General features: G+C 43.3%; 1 protein-coding gene across 1 annotated transcript in view; it reads right to left on the reverse strand.

The window, feature by feature from the left end:
- Window positions 1–9,175: 9,175 nt before the first annotated feature.
- SLIT3 (slit guidance ligand 3) overlaps window positions 9,176–17,741 on the reverse strand; it is a 693,114-nt gene continuing 684,548 nt past the window's right edge. Inside the window, exon 36 of the mRNA XM_084838630.1 lies at window positions 9,176–12,475. Coding sequence (XP_084694756.1) covers window positions 12,237–12,475 — 239 coding nt within the window. The 3' untranslated portion in view covers window positions 9,176–12,236. The remainder of the gene's footprint in view (window positions 12,476–17,741) is intronic.

Genomic DNA, 17,741 nt, shown 5'->3' on the forward strand with positions numbered 1-17,741 from the left:
GTGTTTTCTCATGTATTGTAGGAATAAATAAATCTCTTGCGAAGGTACTGAATCTATTGTGCGTTGCCTGAAGAGCAGAAGGGCCATTACAGGGCTGAAGGGAGTCATGGAAAGAACTGAGGGGTTCAGCTGTGGGTGGAAAAGAATTGTCTGGACACTAGTTCTACCCAATGAGAAACAACAGAGGGGTAGACCTAGTGTATACATTTCTCAGAGGCTCTGTCTACCTATCTTGATAAACCTGGTGCCCAGGCTTTATTGCTGCTCAGTCACCAGATCGACCTGAAATGGTAGACCTGTTCTCTGATGCTATTAGGGCTTTTAAAAAAAATGTGCAACCATACACAAAATGTAGAATTCAAGGTAAAGTATGTAATTCCAAAGGAACTTTGCTGTAGTTCAAAATTCAAGCTATGCAAAAGATGTATTGTTAGTTGATGTAAAAAGTGGCAGATAACAATGTGAATAAAGTGGGTAGTCTTTATTCTCTAGAACCCTAAAACCTGATCAAGCATACTCATTCTCCTTCCACAGCTGAAGACACTCTCCACAGACTCCACTGCTACTGTCTAGAGCTGCCTTCCCCAACCTGGTGCCCTTTAGATGTTTTGGACTTCAACTCCAATCAGCCCCAGCCACCATGGCCAGTGGTCCAGAATGCCGGGATTTCATTTTATTTCATTTATTGTAGTCCAAAACATCTGGAAGGCACCAGCTTGGGGAAGACTGTTCTAGAGTGTGTTCACCAATTTTTCCAAGATGAAGGGAATCATTCTAGGATGAGTCATGTGAAGTTGTCAATGTTATGATAAGGGCAGTGGTGCCATAAAATATACAAACAATATGATGTTCTTAAAACAGCTGGACTCTGTGCATCTGGGGTTCCCCCCCCCCGTCTTGTTCCTGTGTGTGTGTGTTTTAATCTCTGTCTCCAAATAAAGTTGTGTTGGAGTTCATGATGATTCTTGAATATAACACTCTTCTGCATTAGTGCTCTTCAATTCCCAGGATCTTTTACTACTCTGTGTAGGCTTCTAAATGTCATGGAATGTGCCACTAAGCAACAAAGATCATACATGAGGAAAGTACACAGGTATGTTGTAGCAGTGAGAGCTCTGCACACGAAGTACAACCACAAACTGCTGTGAAGCTTTTGCCCCTCCCCCCGGAAAAATTCCAGCAGACGCCCATGAATGCACCTTCAGGTAGAATCATAGAATCATAGGGTTGGAAGGGCCTACAAGACCATCAAGTCCAACCCTCTGCTCAGTGGAGGAAGCCTGATTCCCAGGCGGTCTCCCATCCAAGTACTTACCAGAGCTGGCACTGCTTAGCTTCCAAGATCATAGTCGCTCCTCGCCACAGAAGTCACTTGGGCTATTTGGGTCCCAAGCAGTTAGGTCTTTTAAAGGTAAGCACCAGCTCCTTGAACTGGGTTAGGAAGCAAATATTTATGAATACTCAGGCTTTTAACTTCTTCCTGTGCTTTTCCTGCAGTAATATCAATATGTCCAAAATATACAAGTTTCATGAGTGTTCCTCCAGTCCTCATACCAAACTATGAGAAAGGTGTGAAGAAATAAAGTTGCTATTAGAGAATGATATACATATGAAAATTAAGACTGAATGTCCTCTCATTTGCCAGCACTTCAACACTCTCTCTTCAGTCTTTCTAAACCATTAATGAGAAGTGCTTGACATTATTATGGCACTCAAAAGAACTATGGATCAGCCCATTCCTACATATGATGTTAGCACACATCACCCCTTAAACAGACAGGGTGTACCCTTAGTTAAACATGCCAAATCTGATCCAAAGAGTTTTTGCTGCCATGGAAACATGATTTTGATTAAAATGGTTTCCACACACATTTTCTCCTAAAGGACTAACTATATCACTTTTATGGAACCCGTCCTCACAACTAGACTTGTGCTGGGTCTGATCCCATGCCCTCCAATTTACTGTTACTTAGACTTTTTTCTTTTGCCCTTGTGCTTTTTTTCTGAGAAAATTGACTTTATACTCTACCCCTCCCCCTTATCCAAGGCCCCTCATATTTCTTGGCCTACTAGCCCTTTCACCCAATCTGGAAGATGTGGCAGGGCTTCCTGTCCAGGCAGCTGTGCGCCTGGGATTGGTGGAACCATGCCTCTCACCCTGCAGTGCTCTGTCATTCTTCTTGAATTGGTGCCCAAACCATACTCAGGCCTGCAGGCTTTCTGGGATGTTCCTGCTCCTCCTCATTGGAATCAGAGTTCTCCATCTTGGCTCTGAGGTCTGTGTAGCTGGCAGTTAAGTCCCTTCCCAGCCCTCCTCCTCCTTTTTAAATCAGTTTTTATTGTGAGTTTCAACAGAACAAAACAAACAAACAAAAACATAACAAAACAAAAACCCTGAGAATTTAACAACATAATCTAAAGTCCTCAGTTGCAAATAATACAACATTCTAGGGAAAAAAGGAAAGGATAGTTTACACATAAACTTCAGTAAAAGCAGGCCAGATATCCAAATATAAGTCCATTCCTAAGGGTCCCCTATATACCACTCTTTCAAATGTTGCTAGTGTTGATAAGTCTTCAGTCCATTGCACTATAGGCGGTGAGCTTTTATCCTTCCAGTATTGTAGTATCAGTCTTTTAGCAGCCAAGAGGGCGTGAAAAATCCATTTATGTTGACCATGTGTTATGTTCCCAAAAGCAGGTAAATAGTTTAAGAGAACATGTGCATCAGTAAATTTTAAAGAGCTTTCCAATACAAAGTTTATCCGTATAATAACTTCCTCCCAAAAGGAGGCAGCCATTGGGCATTTCCAAAACATATGAATAAAAGAAGCATTAACTGCATTACACCTCCAACATTTAGCTGAGTTTCACAAACCTTTGCTAAAGAGATGTTGTGGCATCCAATAAACCCAAAACAAAAGTTTTTGCTGAATAAGACGTAACCGGAAGTCTATAGAGAGGAAGTCTATAGAGATATCAGATACAGACGCCAAAACAGACAAGTCCATTGATTAGGCAAAATGGGACATCCCAATTCTGTGTTCCATTCCTGCTGTAGACCTTGTGTATCATATTTATTAACTGATGATAAGTATTTATAAACAGGAATCGTGGGTCAATATACCTGGTCAGCTTCAATAAGTGTTTCCAATAGCAAAGGAGACTCCGAGCCAGTAAAAGCAGCAGGACCAAATCTAGATTCCAACAAATATTTCCATTGCAAATACTGCCATTCAGCTGTAGATGGCAAATCAAATTTATCTTGCAAGGTTGAAAATGGAAAAAACTCATAATCAGCATCCAATAATTGATCCAGTGTAAAGATCATTTTATCAGTCCAGGCCCACTGCAGAAACATTTTCTTTCCTATTTTTGGATCTGGATTTCCTCATAAAGTCAATTTGGCATGGGAAAATGGGTCAAACTGTAATTGGCGTGACATACGCCACACATCTCTAACCACCCAGCTTGTGGGAGGAACTCTATCTGCCTTAACGTGCCAGCCCTTTGGTGAGGAAGGGAGTCAGGATGGACCGTGTCCATGGTGGTGGCTCATGGGCAGCCTGGATGAGAAACTTGGTTTCTAGGGCCTGCTGAAGTGCTAGGCGAGGCCAAGCGTAGCACTTTTGGAGGCAAACGTTCGCATGGTAGTGGAGCCAGTCTTGCCATGACTGGCGCTCTGAAGTGCTTCCCGCTGTTCTGCTGAGAATGGGAAGCACTGGCCGCAAAGGCCAACTTCCTCTTCTTCCCTCCCTCACGTGTAGTTTCCACCCCATAGCTGGAAATAATAGCTGGAAGTGGCTCATAGCTGGAAGAGGAAGGACAGAGGAAGGGGAGAGGGGGGAGAGAGTGAGAGAAACTAACAAGGGGGGGGGAGATTTTACAGGTGTTAAGTTTGGAGCTCCAACCAGACCCAGCTGTTCTGCTTGTTAGGTAGGGCCAGCCAGGAAAGCAGATGGTTCCTCCCCCTGGAGAAGGAAAAATCCAGAAATGTACCCAGCCTTCTTTCCTCAGGAGGAGGGACCACCCTGAGGTGTGGAGAGCCCTCCATGAACCTCAGGAGAACTTAGCATTACTGAGCAACAGGAGTCTGCGTAGCTTGCCAGGTGCCCTTTTTCAGTGAACGGGGTATATAAGATAATGCAATACAACAGCACTCACTTGAATATACAGATATCAAAACAGAGAAACGCTGTGAAGATGTTTGAATCCAAATGGCATAAACACTATTTAAACTGATCATCAGGCAGAAAGTCCCTGGAGTGAGGCAAATTAGTACCACTTACAGTAGCATTTAAGAAGAAACTGCTGCTTGAAGAACTAGCTCCTTTTTAAAAAAAAGTAAATGTTTTTTAAAAATTAGTTGACAAAATCTTTCTTGGTGGTAAGACACAAAATCATAGCAGATCATATGGCTTCCTGGCTTAGGTCCCATATCTACATTATTAAATGACACATATATGTATTATGTAGTGCATTGCATTTTAGACTTTAGCACATGTTGAAATTAGTTTATTGGGAGTTAAGAGGCAGATTAGGATAGTTATGCATGTATTGGTCTCGTTTAGGGCAAACAATGAACATTTCCAGTATTTTGTTCTTCTTGATGAAAGGAAACAACATTACAATTAGCTCCCTTTGTGGATGGTTTTCAGGTACAAATTGCCATTGACAGATTCCCTTCAATGAATAAAATAAATATAAACATAGAATAATTTATTTGGCAAATGAGGAAGAAAGGAAAATGCACTTTTAGTGCACTCTTATACATGTCTATTCAGATGTAAGCCCCGCTGAGTTCAAGTAAGTGGGGAAATAATTTCAGTCCTACTGGCAGAACCTGTACTCAGAGTCAGTGTGGCGCAGTGGATAGATTATCTAATAGCACAACCCTGTACATGTCTACTCAAAACTAGGTCCTAGAGTTTAATGGTGCTTACTCCCAGGAAACCGGATATAGGATTGCAGCCCAAGACTGGAAAGACCCAGGTTCAAGGTACTCAGCTATGATGCCCACTAGTTACCTCTCAGCCTAACCTACCTCACAGGGTTGTTGTGGTGATAAAATGTGTGTGAGTGGGGTGGGGAAGAAATAAATGAAACATGGAACTTCTTAGAGGAAGGGTGGGATATAAGACCAGGAAAGGCAGGAAGGTGAGGTAATAAATACAAATATATAAACATCTAAGTTTATGGTGTTGGGGCCAAAGCAGCCAGGGTCATCACCATCAGTAATTCAACCATGGGGCGTAGGGAAAGGGTGGGCTGGAGCTGGAAATGGATCAAAGATGAGGGTAATTGAAACGGATGGTGGTGATGGTGGGAGACCTCCGTGTCATAGGAGGCTTTGCCAAGCCAAGGAGTCTCAGTATTAGACCTTGGTTTTGTTTAGATCTTAAACATGAATGGGGTTTTGGCTTTTTATTGGCATATCTCAAGTACTTTCAAGAATGCCTGCTGTATTGCTTGCATTTCACACATAGAATTATACAGAAGCTGGAATACTTTATCAGCACACTCAAAATGTTAATTCTGTTCCATAGATGGGCAGAAAAATAAAAAAAAAATAATCAGTACTCATGTAGGAAAGTTTGGGTTTGTCAATGGAGATGGCAATACCTATGATGTGACCTCAACTTCATTTGAAAAGGAATCCCCATGTGATCTCTGATCTGAGATAACAAAGGGATTCCCCTTTGCACCACTCACCCTTCATCAGAGCATGAGCAGCACAAAGGGGAATCCCTTTGCTCTCTAGGGATTCCTCCGCACTGCTCAGATGGAGCTTGCAGGCTCTGGCTGAGTCCCTCCCTGCGCCACCCTGCCCCAATCAGGAGGCGAGCAGCGTGGGGAGGAGCAGCCTGAGTTGGCTGGTCCAAGTCCCTCGCCGAGTCCCTTTTCCCATGCAGAGAAAGGCTGCTAATATTCCGGGCAGGGATTTTGAGATACAGACGTTATGAGGACGTCCCCTCATCTGGTTATTTTTTGAACCTTAGAACATGATACCTCATATGACTAAAAAGAAGTGTAAGAAAGGGTGGATACAGGAATCGTCAACACAGGAACTCTGAAAAAGTCAGTCTCTGTCTGCACTTAGGGGGGAAGGCAAAGCACAAGATCAGACCAAAGAAATGAACTTCCAGAATGAGACTACACTGCTGCAGATCTAGCAGCTAATGTCTCTAGGACAGGTGTGCAGAACCTTTGGCCTGTGGGCCTAATCCAGCCTGCTGAGCACCCCAGTCCAGCTCATGCAGCCTCTTGGGTTCCTCCAGGGGGCGGGGCTATCACTCCAAGTCCCACCCCCCGGAGGAATCCCCTCGAGGGGCCCCTCCCCCAACGCTACCTCCAGTCTGAAATCAGAGATAACAGCTGGAATGCGGGGGTGGGGGCATTGGGACTCACCTGCATCTGGGAGAGTAGCTGCTCTTCCCTGCGTGAGCGAGTCCAACCGCTCTTCCCTGCATGAGTCCTAAGCTCAGACTGGAGATAGCAGCGGAGGGGGAAGACACTGGGACTTGCCCACACTGGGGAGAGCAGCCCCTCTTACCCATGTGGGTGAGCCCCGCTGCCCCTAATCTCTGCTGCTAGCTCTGATCTCAGACTGGAGGTAGCCATGGGGATGCAGGGTGGCCAGGATCCCTTTCTCTGTGCTGGGAGGTGGCAAAGTTCCATGCTTCCTTCCAGCATGGAGAAAAAAGAAAAAAAACGGGGTGACATTAGGGGGTGGGGCCACACACCCCTGATGTCATTTGGCCTGTGGTAGGCTCAGAGGGGGGCAATTGCCCACACCCACTAAGCAGTTCCACACCCCTGGTTTAGGATCTGATCACTCTGCAATTTTAGAATCATTCTATACCATCAAGCAATGGCATTCTTGTGATTTCAGTGGCTTGTTATATTGGCTACAACGCTACCCACGCAGTAGAATCTTATGCATGTTTACTCAGGGTTTGGAGGGTTTGGAATACAGTTTTAGGCTTATAAACATGACTACGGAAAAACTGCATATTCATTGTGTGTGCGCGTGTGTGCGCACATGTTATTGTTCATTATATTTTAACAAATAACTTGTATTTTAGATACTTATCTTGCAGCTCTGGTCCAAATTCTCTCACCACCTGAGCTGAGAACATACGCCTCCTCCTCCTCCTCCTCGCATCTCTGCTGCCACTGCCTTGTGCCCCCACCCCCCCAAGGCCACTGCCTTGCACCCCTTCCCAGCTGCAGGGCTCTTGCAAGAGCTTGGTCAGCTGGGTCCCGTGAGAGCTTGTCTGGAGCCCTGCAGCTGCTTGTTTTGACCCCACTGGCAGCAAAGCTCAGGGCAAGGGGAGAGACGGTGGCCGCTCCAGAAAGCCTTGCCAGCTGCTCCTCACTGCCACAAATGCCACAGCAAGACAGCAGCTGGCGGGGCTCTCCAGAGCACCTGCTGGAGGCGGCAGGGTGCGGTGCATCATCCTGACAGGGGCAGGGGAGGGGAGAGGCACCATTCACACTCCTCCCACTCCGCTGCCTGACATGGGTGCCTCAGTCTGCATCATAATAGGGCTGGCCCTGTTAACTTGCGGTGATATTCATCAGCTTGAATGTGAGAACTCGATTATGGATTTTGGAAATAAAAACTTTTAAAGTCAAAATGCAAGCATAGTGTTCTATGAAGTCAGAATTCTGAAAGAGGTTAATAGTGCTGAAAAAGAATGATGCTACCTCCTAGACTTCTGTAATTTTTAGCCTATAACTCCCATCATCCCTTACCACTAGCTATGCTGGCTAGGGGTGATGGGAGTTGCAGGCCAAAACATCTTGAGGATCACAAGTTCTTTTAAAATGTCTTAATTGTTTTAATTATGAGGTTTTATTCTTTTATCTTGTTGTTCACCAGTCTGAAATCTTTGATGTGGAGTGGTATATAAATATTGTAAACAAACAAACAAACAAAGTTGCCCACCCCTGTGCTAAGGCAATCCAGACACGGATGAAGTAATTGCTGAAACAGTGCTAGTTTTAAATAAGGATCTGGTTTGCACATAATGCTAACCCATGGTTTGTTGTTCTACCCAGGTTTTGTCAGGCACACAACTGGATAAAGCAATGACTGTTTTCTCAATTCCTCAATTTGTTTCCCTCCTCCTTTGCCCTCTCCCTCCCTGTATCCCAAATGCCTTTGCAGTGCTGTAGTACTGGCATGTAGAGTAGCTGGTTTTTTTTACCACTCTTTCCTGCTACTTCTGTAGCCTGGTGAAACAACCCATGTAAAGCCCATGGTTCGCATGAAATGATAAACCATGGTTTAAATAACAGAGTTTACAACCCAGCAACAAACCATGTGTTCTTTTTCAGGGTTGTCATTAACAAACCATGGTTTGTTAGTCTGGCTGGGTCTGAGTACCCAGAATTCAACAACCCATGGGTTAAATCAGGGGAGGGCAACCACTTCTGGTCCAGGGGCTGAATTACACCCCCACATTCAAGCCAGCTGGACAGATTATCTCCCCACTTGTGACTAAGCTGGCAAGCTGATGTCAAGTGGTGGGGCTCCCACCCCAAAGCTCCTCCCCCTCCCATGATGTCATTTGCCCTGCCCACCTTTCTTTAAACAATATATTTTTTTCCCCATGCAGAGAAAGTCACAGAGCTCACAGTCATGGCTGGTTCAACGTCTACTACTGTTACTGAACTTCTTATTTTGAACGTAAGGAAGTTTCAGCTTCTTGTTGTTTCTAGAGAGCTAGCAAAACACAGACTTGAAACACACCCATTTTGGAAGGAAGGCTTTGTGCGCCTTAAGGCAAATGTCCAAGGCTGACTCAGTCTAATATTATGTTCTCCATCAATCCTGTTGTAAGAGGCTTCATCACAACTCTGTGCACCATCTAGTTTTGTAGCTGGAGTCTTCTTTCCACTTTCCACCTATTTATATAGCTCATATTTTTTCCAGTCATTATTCACCTGCATGGGACTGGAAACTGACACATTACCTGAGTATCTCATGTCAGTTGATACTGCGATCGATCTCTGAGGAGCACAAATATCTCCTACATGATACGAATTCTTAGCCCAGGAGGCTGGCATCTGTTTCAAACATCTCTGGAATGTGCCCAGTCAAGTGGAGCAGATGGAAATGTGCCCAAATGACAGAAAAATAAGTTCCACAGCAACACAGGACAAGGTACAATTATCTGTAACCCAACAATTTACTTAAATTTATTACATCACAATAGGACAATCTAGTAAAATACACAAAATTCATACCAATCCACATTGCCAATGTACAACTTTTATAGGGTTAGCATCTTTCTTTATATTAATTTTTTAAACGTATGCTACTGCATTCCATTTACAATAGCTGAAACATATGGTCACTTAGGCTTTTTAGAGAGATCTAATTAACATTTTAAAACTAACTTCATAGACTTTTTGGCACTTAAAAACAAAACAAAACAAGAAATTAGATTCCATATCTCATCAGTTGAAACACAGCACAGAATGAATTGCCTAATTTTAAAAAACAAATAAAGTGTCTTTTCTTCTAAGTCACCGCATGGTCCAAATATGAATGGATGAACCACAGCCAACTGTACTCTACTGTGGCTAGCTCTTGTTCAGACTGGCAATTTTGGAAACGTTCTTGGAATTATTTCACAAAACATTGATGGCTTTTTTGCCTTGTCTAATAAGATGTTATAGTAAAAGAAGACAAAGGCCATATGGAGACTCTACCTTCTTAACTCTGCTACTGTCTTAATACACTTTGTATTGTTTTCTTCTTGGCAGCGTAAAGCCTTTAGTAGCATTACAACTGTATGATTTGCCTATTCTGGCTAGATTACCATTCTGTGCAACAAAGGCAATCGCTTCTTGGGTAACAGATGCCGGGAGAAATAATAAATCATTAGGAAAAAGATGCTTGTGCCAAAGTCTTGTTCACACAAGACAGTGGTGTTGCGTTTGCTTCTACAAACTTTTGGTCTTTACAGATTGTGGTACATTTCTACATTATAAACTCCAGCTGCTTCCAGCATCACATATTGTGCTCAAAAAAACAAATCCACTCTCCATAGTGGCATTTTCTCCCCTGTATTATTTCAATCAGGATTTGGCAAAGTAACTAGTGATTGTTTTATGTTACACTGATTGCAGGCTCCATGTACTACTATTTATTCTGAAAGGCAGCTATTGTATCAGTCATTTCCCTCCTGCCTGAAATTATCCTGAGAATCCATAAGGAAATCTGAACAAACGATTGTGGCTTTCAGAAGACTGTAATTAGAATAAAGACTCCTAAGTATTTTCAGACTCCTGAAACATGGAAAGGGGGTGGGGGACAGAAATGCTTGTAGCATGGGAAAAGTCTGCTCTTTGTGGAGGGGCTGTACTGCTGGCCATTAGCAGGATTCACTCCCATGGCTAAAAGGCAAACATATTAATCTATTGTGCCTGACAAGCATGGGTATCCTGTACTCTAAAGACCTTGATCCCAAGTTCAAGTGATTTTGCCAGGATTTCAGCATCAAACGGGACTGTGGAAAGCCATCTCTCTCTCTCTCTCTCTCTCTCTCTCTCTCTCTCTCTCTTTCTCTCTGGCACTCCTGATCATTCCACTTTCTCTCATCAATAGCTCCTTAGAATTATAGGCTGTCCCATTACTACCATTCAAGCAAAACAAAAGAAAGAAAAGGGAGGATAAGACAGATTTAGTTATACAAAATATCAAAGGCATTTATGGTTGGTCAACAGGTAGAACTTTCATAGGACTGAAGTCTCATTCTGAATACATTATGCCTCCCCTTGTAGAAACTGCATGGAATAGCTTCCATCTAGTGGCTGTTCCATGTGGCAGCTGTAACATGTAGAGGGACACACCATATGAACCACTGCTATCACATGAAGACTTCCCGTGCCATTGGCAGCACACACCAGAACTGTCTGGTAGTGGTGTGGAGACAATCTTATAAGGGAAGACATTCTACATGCTGCCCTCTGAATCAGCCACACAGAGGCTGTTTTAGGCATGTGTGGGGTGGAGTTAAATCTCAGCAAGAATTTGTCATCTGCAAATGTGTGGTAATGTAGTATCAAGTTCAGCATGCCGAAGGAGCAGCTGAAAGAAGCAATAGGTTTGTGTTTACCCACTGGGCAAAATGACAGATCTCTTGGAGTAAGTCAAATATTCCTATAAAAAGACATCAGAATTTTAAAATGGATTGTCATCGTCTGGTAAGGCAATGTTTCAGTGCATCCTTTGCATTTTTGCTTTGCAATCTGAAGCATGTGGAATTACAAGTGAGAATGTTTCCACAACAGGAGATTTCCCTCTGGTCCTTCCCTTCCTTGAGAAAATGCATGCAGTGCTCTGTACATGCAGAATGGGAGCCAAAAATGGTCAGCAAGAGGGAGTGCTGTCCCACATGCTGGAAGGGCAGGGAGGGATGTGTCAAGCAAATGGATTGCCCCCTCTATTATTCATTAGGAGTTACACAACACTTTTGTTCCATCTGTTACTTAAAAACACGCACAACTTCATAAACAAAACATTCCCTAAATTTGCCATTTGCAAGAGTGGTTGTGTTAGCCAATTTAACTGATTATGAACATGATACTGTGAAATCAATCATACACAGAAGACAAAACATGTTACTACTACCATTGCATTAATATGTGCATAATAACATCTGTGCGTAAAGCCCAAGCTATGAAGGTGTTGTGATGTGCTTTTTTGGCAATGGTATCAAGCGTATCCACAACAGTGAGAAATACAACTAACAGTTTCATCATCAGCTGAGAGGGATATTAACGGAGCATGCCTGGATGACTGAGAGCTATAGTTCTTAGATGTGCATCTATCCAGAAACTTTCAAGACTTGTTCCACTCTTTCTGTGGCAAACCCTTCAAATTACCTTCATATCTGGCCATCGTGCAAAGCTTATCATCAACTATACTCTGTTCTTAATCACTGTGTTTAGGTTTGGAATAGTTTTTTCCCAAATTTTTTTACAACTGTAAAAAAATCCATAGTAAAAATAACTCCCTATATGATACATATACCCAAAACGGTCAGATACTTTATATAATAAAAGATGAAAATAGTCACTTTTCATATTAAAAATAACTTCTATTTTTTGCTTATTTTACAATATACTTAATATTCTCTTCTTCACTTAAAAGTAAATAGGTCCCATTTTTGATAGCACATCTGAGTTGAAACAAAGGGGCAAAGAGGCTGATCAGCTGTTTATAAACATTTTGCGCAGCCACATTCCACATGCCTCTCTAACTCTTCCATGAAGGAGGAGCCATCCACACACTGGAAGCCATATTTCCGTCTTTTGCTCCGGAGCGCAATGCAGCACTGATTATTCCCACAGCTGCCATGGCATTCTACTCGAGGTATCTTGACCGTGGAGACACACGATATGGAACCTTGCTGCTTCCGAATGAATTCGCGAATGATCTCCCCTTGGCACAGATTTTCTGTTAAGACAAACAAAGATATGAAATAAGAAAAAGAATCACTTGCTTGATCAAAAGTCTGGACATCAAGAACATGAATTCATACCGCAATCCTGTCCTTGACTTACGTTGGCTGGACAAAGATCGGATTGCTACCCAGTGCACCTGAAAATATGCTGGTTAGGAATCTATGGTGGCATTATACAGGCATAACCTTGGTGTAAAGTTATGCTGGTGAAACCATGGTGATGCTGCTGTAGTACTATACTGGCATGGTTGCAGCATTGGTATTTTATTGCCTGTGCAAAGGCCAAATGGGAGGAGCTGGGGACGTGGTAGGTGAGGAACAGGCCCTGTCCCCTGCAATGGCATAATATTAGACCAGCAAAAGAAGCAGTGTGTTAAAGCACTTCAGTGGAAGTCAATGGAGAGCCTACAAACAACCGACATCCTGCCTCAGGTTCTGCCCACATACCATAATGGAGGATACAGTTCTGCAGCCAATCACAGAACAACATGCAGCACAGGCTTCCTAAAACTGCCTCCATGTCTACTGAACTTAGGGCACAAAAGTGGGAACTTTGGTGATGGGAACACTGGCGAAAACACACTCTCCTCCCTCTCCCCTGGGTAACAACAGAGTAGAAAGGGTAAACTGCTAAATGTCATCTTACAACCCCCACAGACATCCCATCTCCAGATAGGCATAACCAACAGAAACCTCTGCTCCACTGTTGTGACTGCAGATGCAAGGATAAAGCATCCCAGACAGGTAAGCAAGCTTTTGTACTTGGAATGGAGGGAAGTGCCATCTTGTGCCAGAGGCAGCAGAATGTTTCAGACCAGCATCTGGCCTGCCACCAGTAGGAGAGCACATGTTTGGCATGAAAACTGGAAGACCACTGAGGTGGCTGCAATCCCTTCCCATAACTTAGTTGTTAAGCTCTAATCAGCATTTAGGCACACAAATTCTCTGTTGTGGCTGCGGACCATTACTCATAACTCCTGCTGTCTTTCCATAGACAACCTGACAGCCTTTCAACAGCTGCAACAGAGAAGGACGTTGCCCACTCCTCATGCAACATAGAGACACACAATCAGTAGCAGCAGTCACCAGTGCAAATCCGGTTCTTCCCTTGTGGGATAATAATGATGATTTATCAAGCAACTACAGTTTTCTAAGCATACTACAAGATTAGGGAAACACCACTCTTCTTGCCTGCAGGCTTACAGTCTACCAGACATGATCCAAAAGGAAAAAAAGAATAACGATCCTTCGTAGCTTTACACCCTGCTTCTACCACATCGCAATAGATTTGAGGGTCTGCAACATGGCCTGAGCTACGCCACTGGAGCACCAGCACGGTGGGCTCCAATGCCTCACTTTTTCTGCTTCCCTCTCCCTATTGGAAGAGGGGTGTGAATGGGGCAAGACCTGCTGGGAAAACAGCCAGTAGACAATGACAATTCATGAAATGAACTGGGGGAAGATGTTGCCGGATAAGATGAAAGGGGCTGTAGAAAATGCCAGGCAATTAGTAAGATGGGGCTGTTGGTTCATACATACACCCTTCTGGGTAGATCATGTATGCAGCTTCTCCTAGCCTTTTCTAGTGGAAGGCTGCAACCGGGGTTTAAACCTGAGATCTCATATACATGTTTTCCACAGGACTTCAGCTCCAAATAAAGTTCCCAGTGGAGTGGGACATATGGGCTCTAGTCCTGACTTCTTCACCTTTGGGGGGCTTCATTTTTGCTGGTCAGGCAGCCAAAAGGTAAATTTGTATAGTAGTGGTGAAGTTTCCAGGGGGGTGGGGAGACTGAACCACTATCTCCCATTCGAGTGATTTTTCCTACTAAGCTACCAAGCAGGTGCTGGAGTTGGTCCCTGTGAGTTTTCTATCGTGGTTCCACTCTTCCTTGCGCATATGGCCTTCTGCATAGTGCTTGCTCGCTTCAATATAGACACAATAGTATTGTTTGCAGTGTCTGTGTGGGAACATTTCCCCCCTGGAAAGACTTCAACCCTTCTCCTGGAGAACCTGACATGCAGAGATTTCTGCATACTTCCTCCTTATGGAGCCATGGAACTGGAGAGGGGTTCCATGGCTCCAGAACTTCCATTCCTGTGTGGCCCTGTGTGTTTATTTGTCAAAAGGGTAGTTGTTTGCTGGGTGGCTACACTGATGGTACAACGGAGGCCAAACCCCTGTGTGCAGGAAGCCCTGGACTGTGTGGCTATTAGTGTCAATTGCTAGGGACTAGCTGTTTTGAACATATTACTCCAGTGCTGCATCAACTGCACTAGTTGTGTGAGTCAGTTTCTGGGCCTGATTCAAAGTGTCAGTGCCTTTAAAGCCCTAAACAGCTTAGGACCAGTCTACCTGAAGGAGTGCCTTCTCCCATATCTTCCTATCCAACTGTTAAGATTGCCTTCGCAGGCTCTTCTCTGGGTACCGCCACCCACATTGGTGTGATGGGTGGCTACCAAGGAGGGGCCCTCTCTGTAGTGGTCTCCCATCTGTGGAACGCCCTTTCTAGGGAGATCCACCTGGGGTATTCATTGCATACATTTAGGCAGCAGCTTAAGACCTTCCTCTTTCAATTGGCATTTACTCTTTAATATGTTGCTTGATTATTAATTTTACTGCTAGCTCCTCAATGTTTTTTTAATTTTTTTAATGTTTTAATTGTTTTATATTCTATTATATTTATACTTTTATTGTTGTATTTTTGGTTACTTTGTTGTTTTTGTTGTTGCTTGGTTTTGTTATTGTAAACTGCCCTGAGGGCATTTGTCATTGGGTGCATACAAATCTCATACAAACAAACAGCCTCCTGTACACTGCACCACAGTTGTCTGCCATGGGGCGGGGGGGATACTTTGGCATCTTTGTTGCTGCAAAATTTTGTTTTGTATGTGTGATGTGATAGGGTGACATCACAGGGTCATTCTGCCATCACTATGCATTCATTACTTCCTCTATGAATGGCTACTGTGATGTCACGGTCGGTGCACAATGCTGAGAATTGTAGGCAGTGGTAGAGTTGTCACTGATGCTGTTGATGTTGCTACATCATCTCACGTAAAATGATGTTCTCTGCAATGTATTTTGCTGCTGCTGGGTTCTCAACTACATTGCACCACTATTATACTGATGTTACCAGCTGCCAGAATAGTGGGATCAGAGGATTGTTCTGCCTGCCTCATACACCATTAGCATGGTGCATATCATGTCATTCTGTCTTCCCGTTTTGTGTAAGCATAGCTCAACATTACTATGTCTAAGGAGGAGTTCAGTTGCCTGATTTAATGGGATTAATCACACACTGAACCATGTGTGTATATTGGCATTATTTGGACTTATCTGTCCAGGTGCTTGGGACAGAAGGACTGTAGGAGGGTGAAAGCTGCTTCTTACTGCTAGCTGGGAGTTATATCTGTTTATTTCCTGGTTAAACCTAATTATTTTATTCATTAAAATATATAGCAAGCTGTAATACACTAAGAGAGAGAGAGGCTTTGCTGACTTTATTTTGCCAATAAACTCCACTTTGAATAATTACAGATTTCACATCCTTGTAATAACATGTTTTTCCTACATGTTAATAAGGTTTAGCTGAAAAGCATTGACAGAAATGTTAACCAACTTTCAGTCCAAAAGAAATTTATCTTCTGCTTTCAAGTATGTACAGGTACTGTAGTGCAGTGGTGGGTCACATGCTTGGGCAGAGGTTGAACCTCAATGGTAGAGCACAGAGACAGACTCCTTTCTTAAATTCCGGAGCAGTTTCCCAGCAGGTCTGCAAGTGAGTAAAGACAGTTCTGTGCTAGACAGACCATATGACTTTGTATAAGACAGCTTCCTATGTTCCTAATTAAGGTTTATGGTTTTTAATCCTACCAGAAAATGTCATGCAAGCTGATGATGTAATAGGGTTCAAGAGAGCAGTGATGGCATGCAGGAGCATTGCTAGGTTCTTAAAAGATCCAGGGCACAGACCCATAACACAAATTTGCATATACATATGTGTGTGTGTGTGTGTGTGTGTGTATGTATGTATATATATATATATATATATATATATATATGAGTCTTAGCGCACATCTAATATGTGCGTGTGTGTATGTGGTGTGTGCATGTGGTGTGCTTGCATGTGTGTATAGATTACAAACATACATACATAAGAAGTGTGCACTGACCCCTGATCCCACTTCAACTCAGACCCCGATTCAGCGTTTTGGAAAACATCTTGTTTCTGCTCTAGCCAATTTGTAGTCGAACCACTTCAGCTCAGCACCAAACCTGAGTCAATGTTTGGAAAAATGAGTCTTTACGCTTCTTGTTGACTACCAGGGGAACTTAGAAAAAAACTAACTTTTTTCTCTTGGTCAGAACTGGATGATAATTTCAGGCACGGTAGCCCCCTAGAAGGGGATTACCCAATGTCAGAAAAATAGGTGCAGGGTTTATATTTTGATTTTCTTTTAAAGGGAACTGCCAATAATATTTTAATTCCTTGGAAGAACTGGATACAAATTTCAGGATTCATCAGAGGAGATCATGTCTGCCAAATTTCAGAATGCTAGCTGCAAGGGTTTTTGTGCAAGGGTGGCCTTGACATTTTGAGGTCTCCAAAAGAGGACATACTTCTGTCCTTATTTTTCTTGTGGACCATTGTTCTGAAAATTACAGACAGCCTAGAGTTGTCCCTAAGTAAGAAACCAGCAAAGTTTCAGAAGGATAGGTGCAGCAGTTCATATGGAAGGGGAGTTCTCCAATTTGGGTGAGGGAGTGATTTGCTTTCCCTTCCATTTACCCCTTCCCCAATAGTTTTTGGGTAAATTTGTATGAAAATGCACATGTCATTAGAGATGTCCCCCAGGAAAGAAACCTGCAAAGTTTCTGAAGGATATACATACATTCTAATTTAGAATTACTAGAATTGTTTACATTTCACCAATGTTAGCAGCCAGGGAACATGGGTGGGAAGGTGCTATGCTTGTGGGTTTCCTATGGGCATCAGGTTGGCCACTGTGTGAACAGAATGCTGGACCAGATGGACCTTGGTCTGATGCAGCATGGCTGTTCTTATGTTCTTAAATACAGAGTGCCTCTGAGGATGTGCAGAATGTTTTTCTTTCACCACTGAGCACTTACATTCTCCCCCTACCAATTCTATTCCCCTCCATGCAGCCATCCCTCCTCATCCTGCCATCCTCCAGCAACTCTTCATAAAAACAGATGTCTTGTTTTGTGCAACTCCTCTCTACCTCCTCGTTATG

The sequence above is a fragment of the Heloderma suspectum genome, chromosome 2 (genome assembly GCF_057233095.1).
Source record: "Heloderma suspectum isolate Gila_16-S chromosome 2, 16-S_ref, whole genome shotgun sequence".
Lineage (NCBI taxonomy): Eukaryota > Metazoa > Chordata > Lepidosauria > Squamata > Helodermatidae > Heloderma > Heloderma suspectum.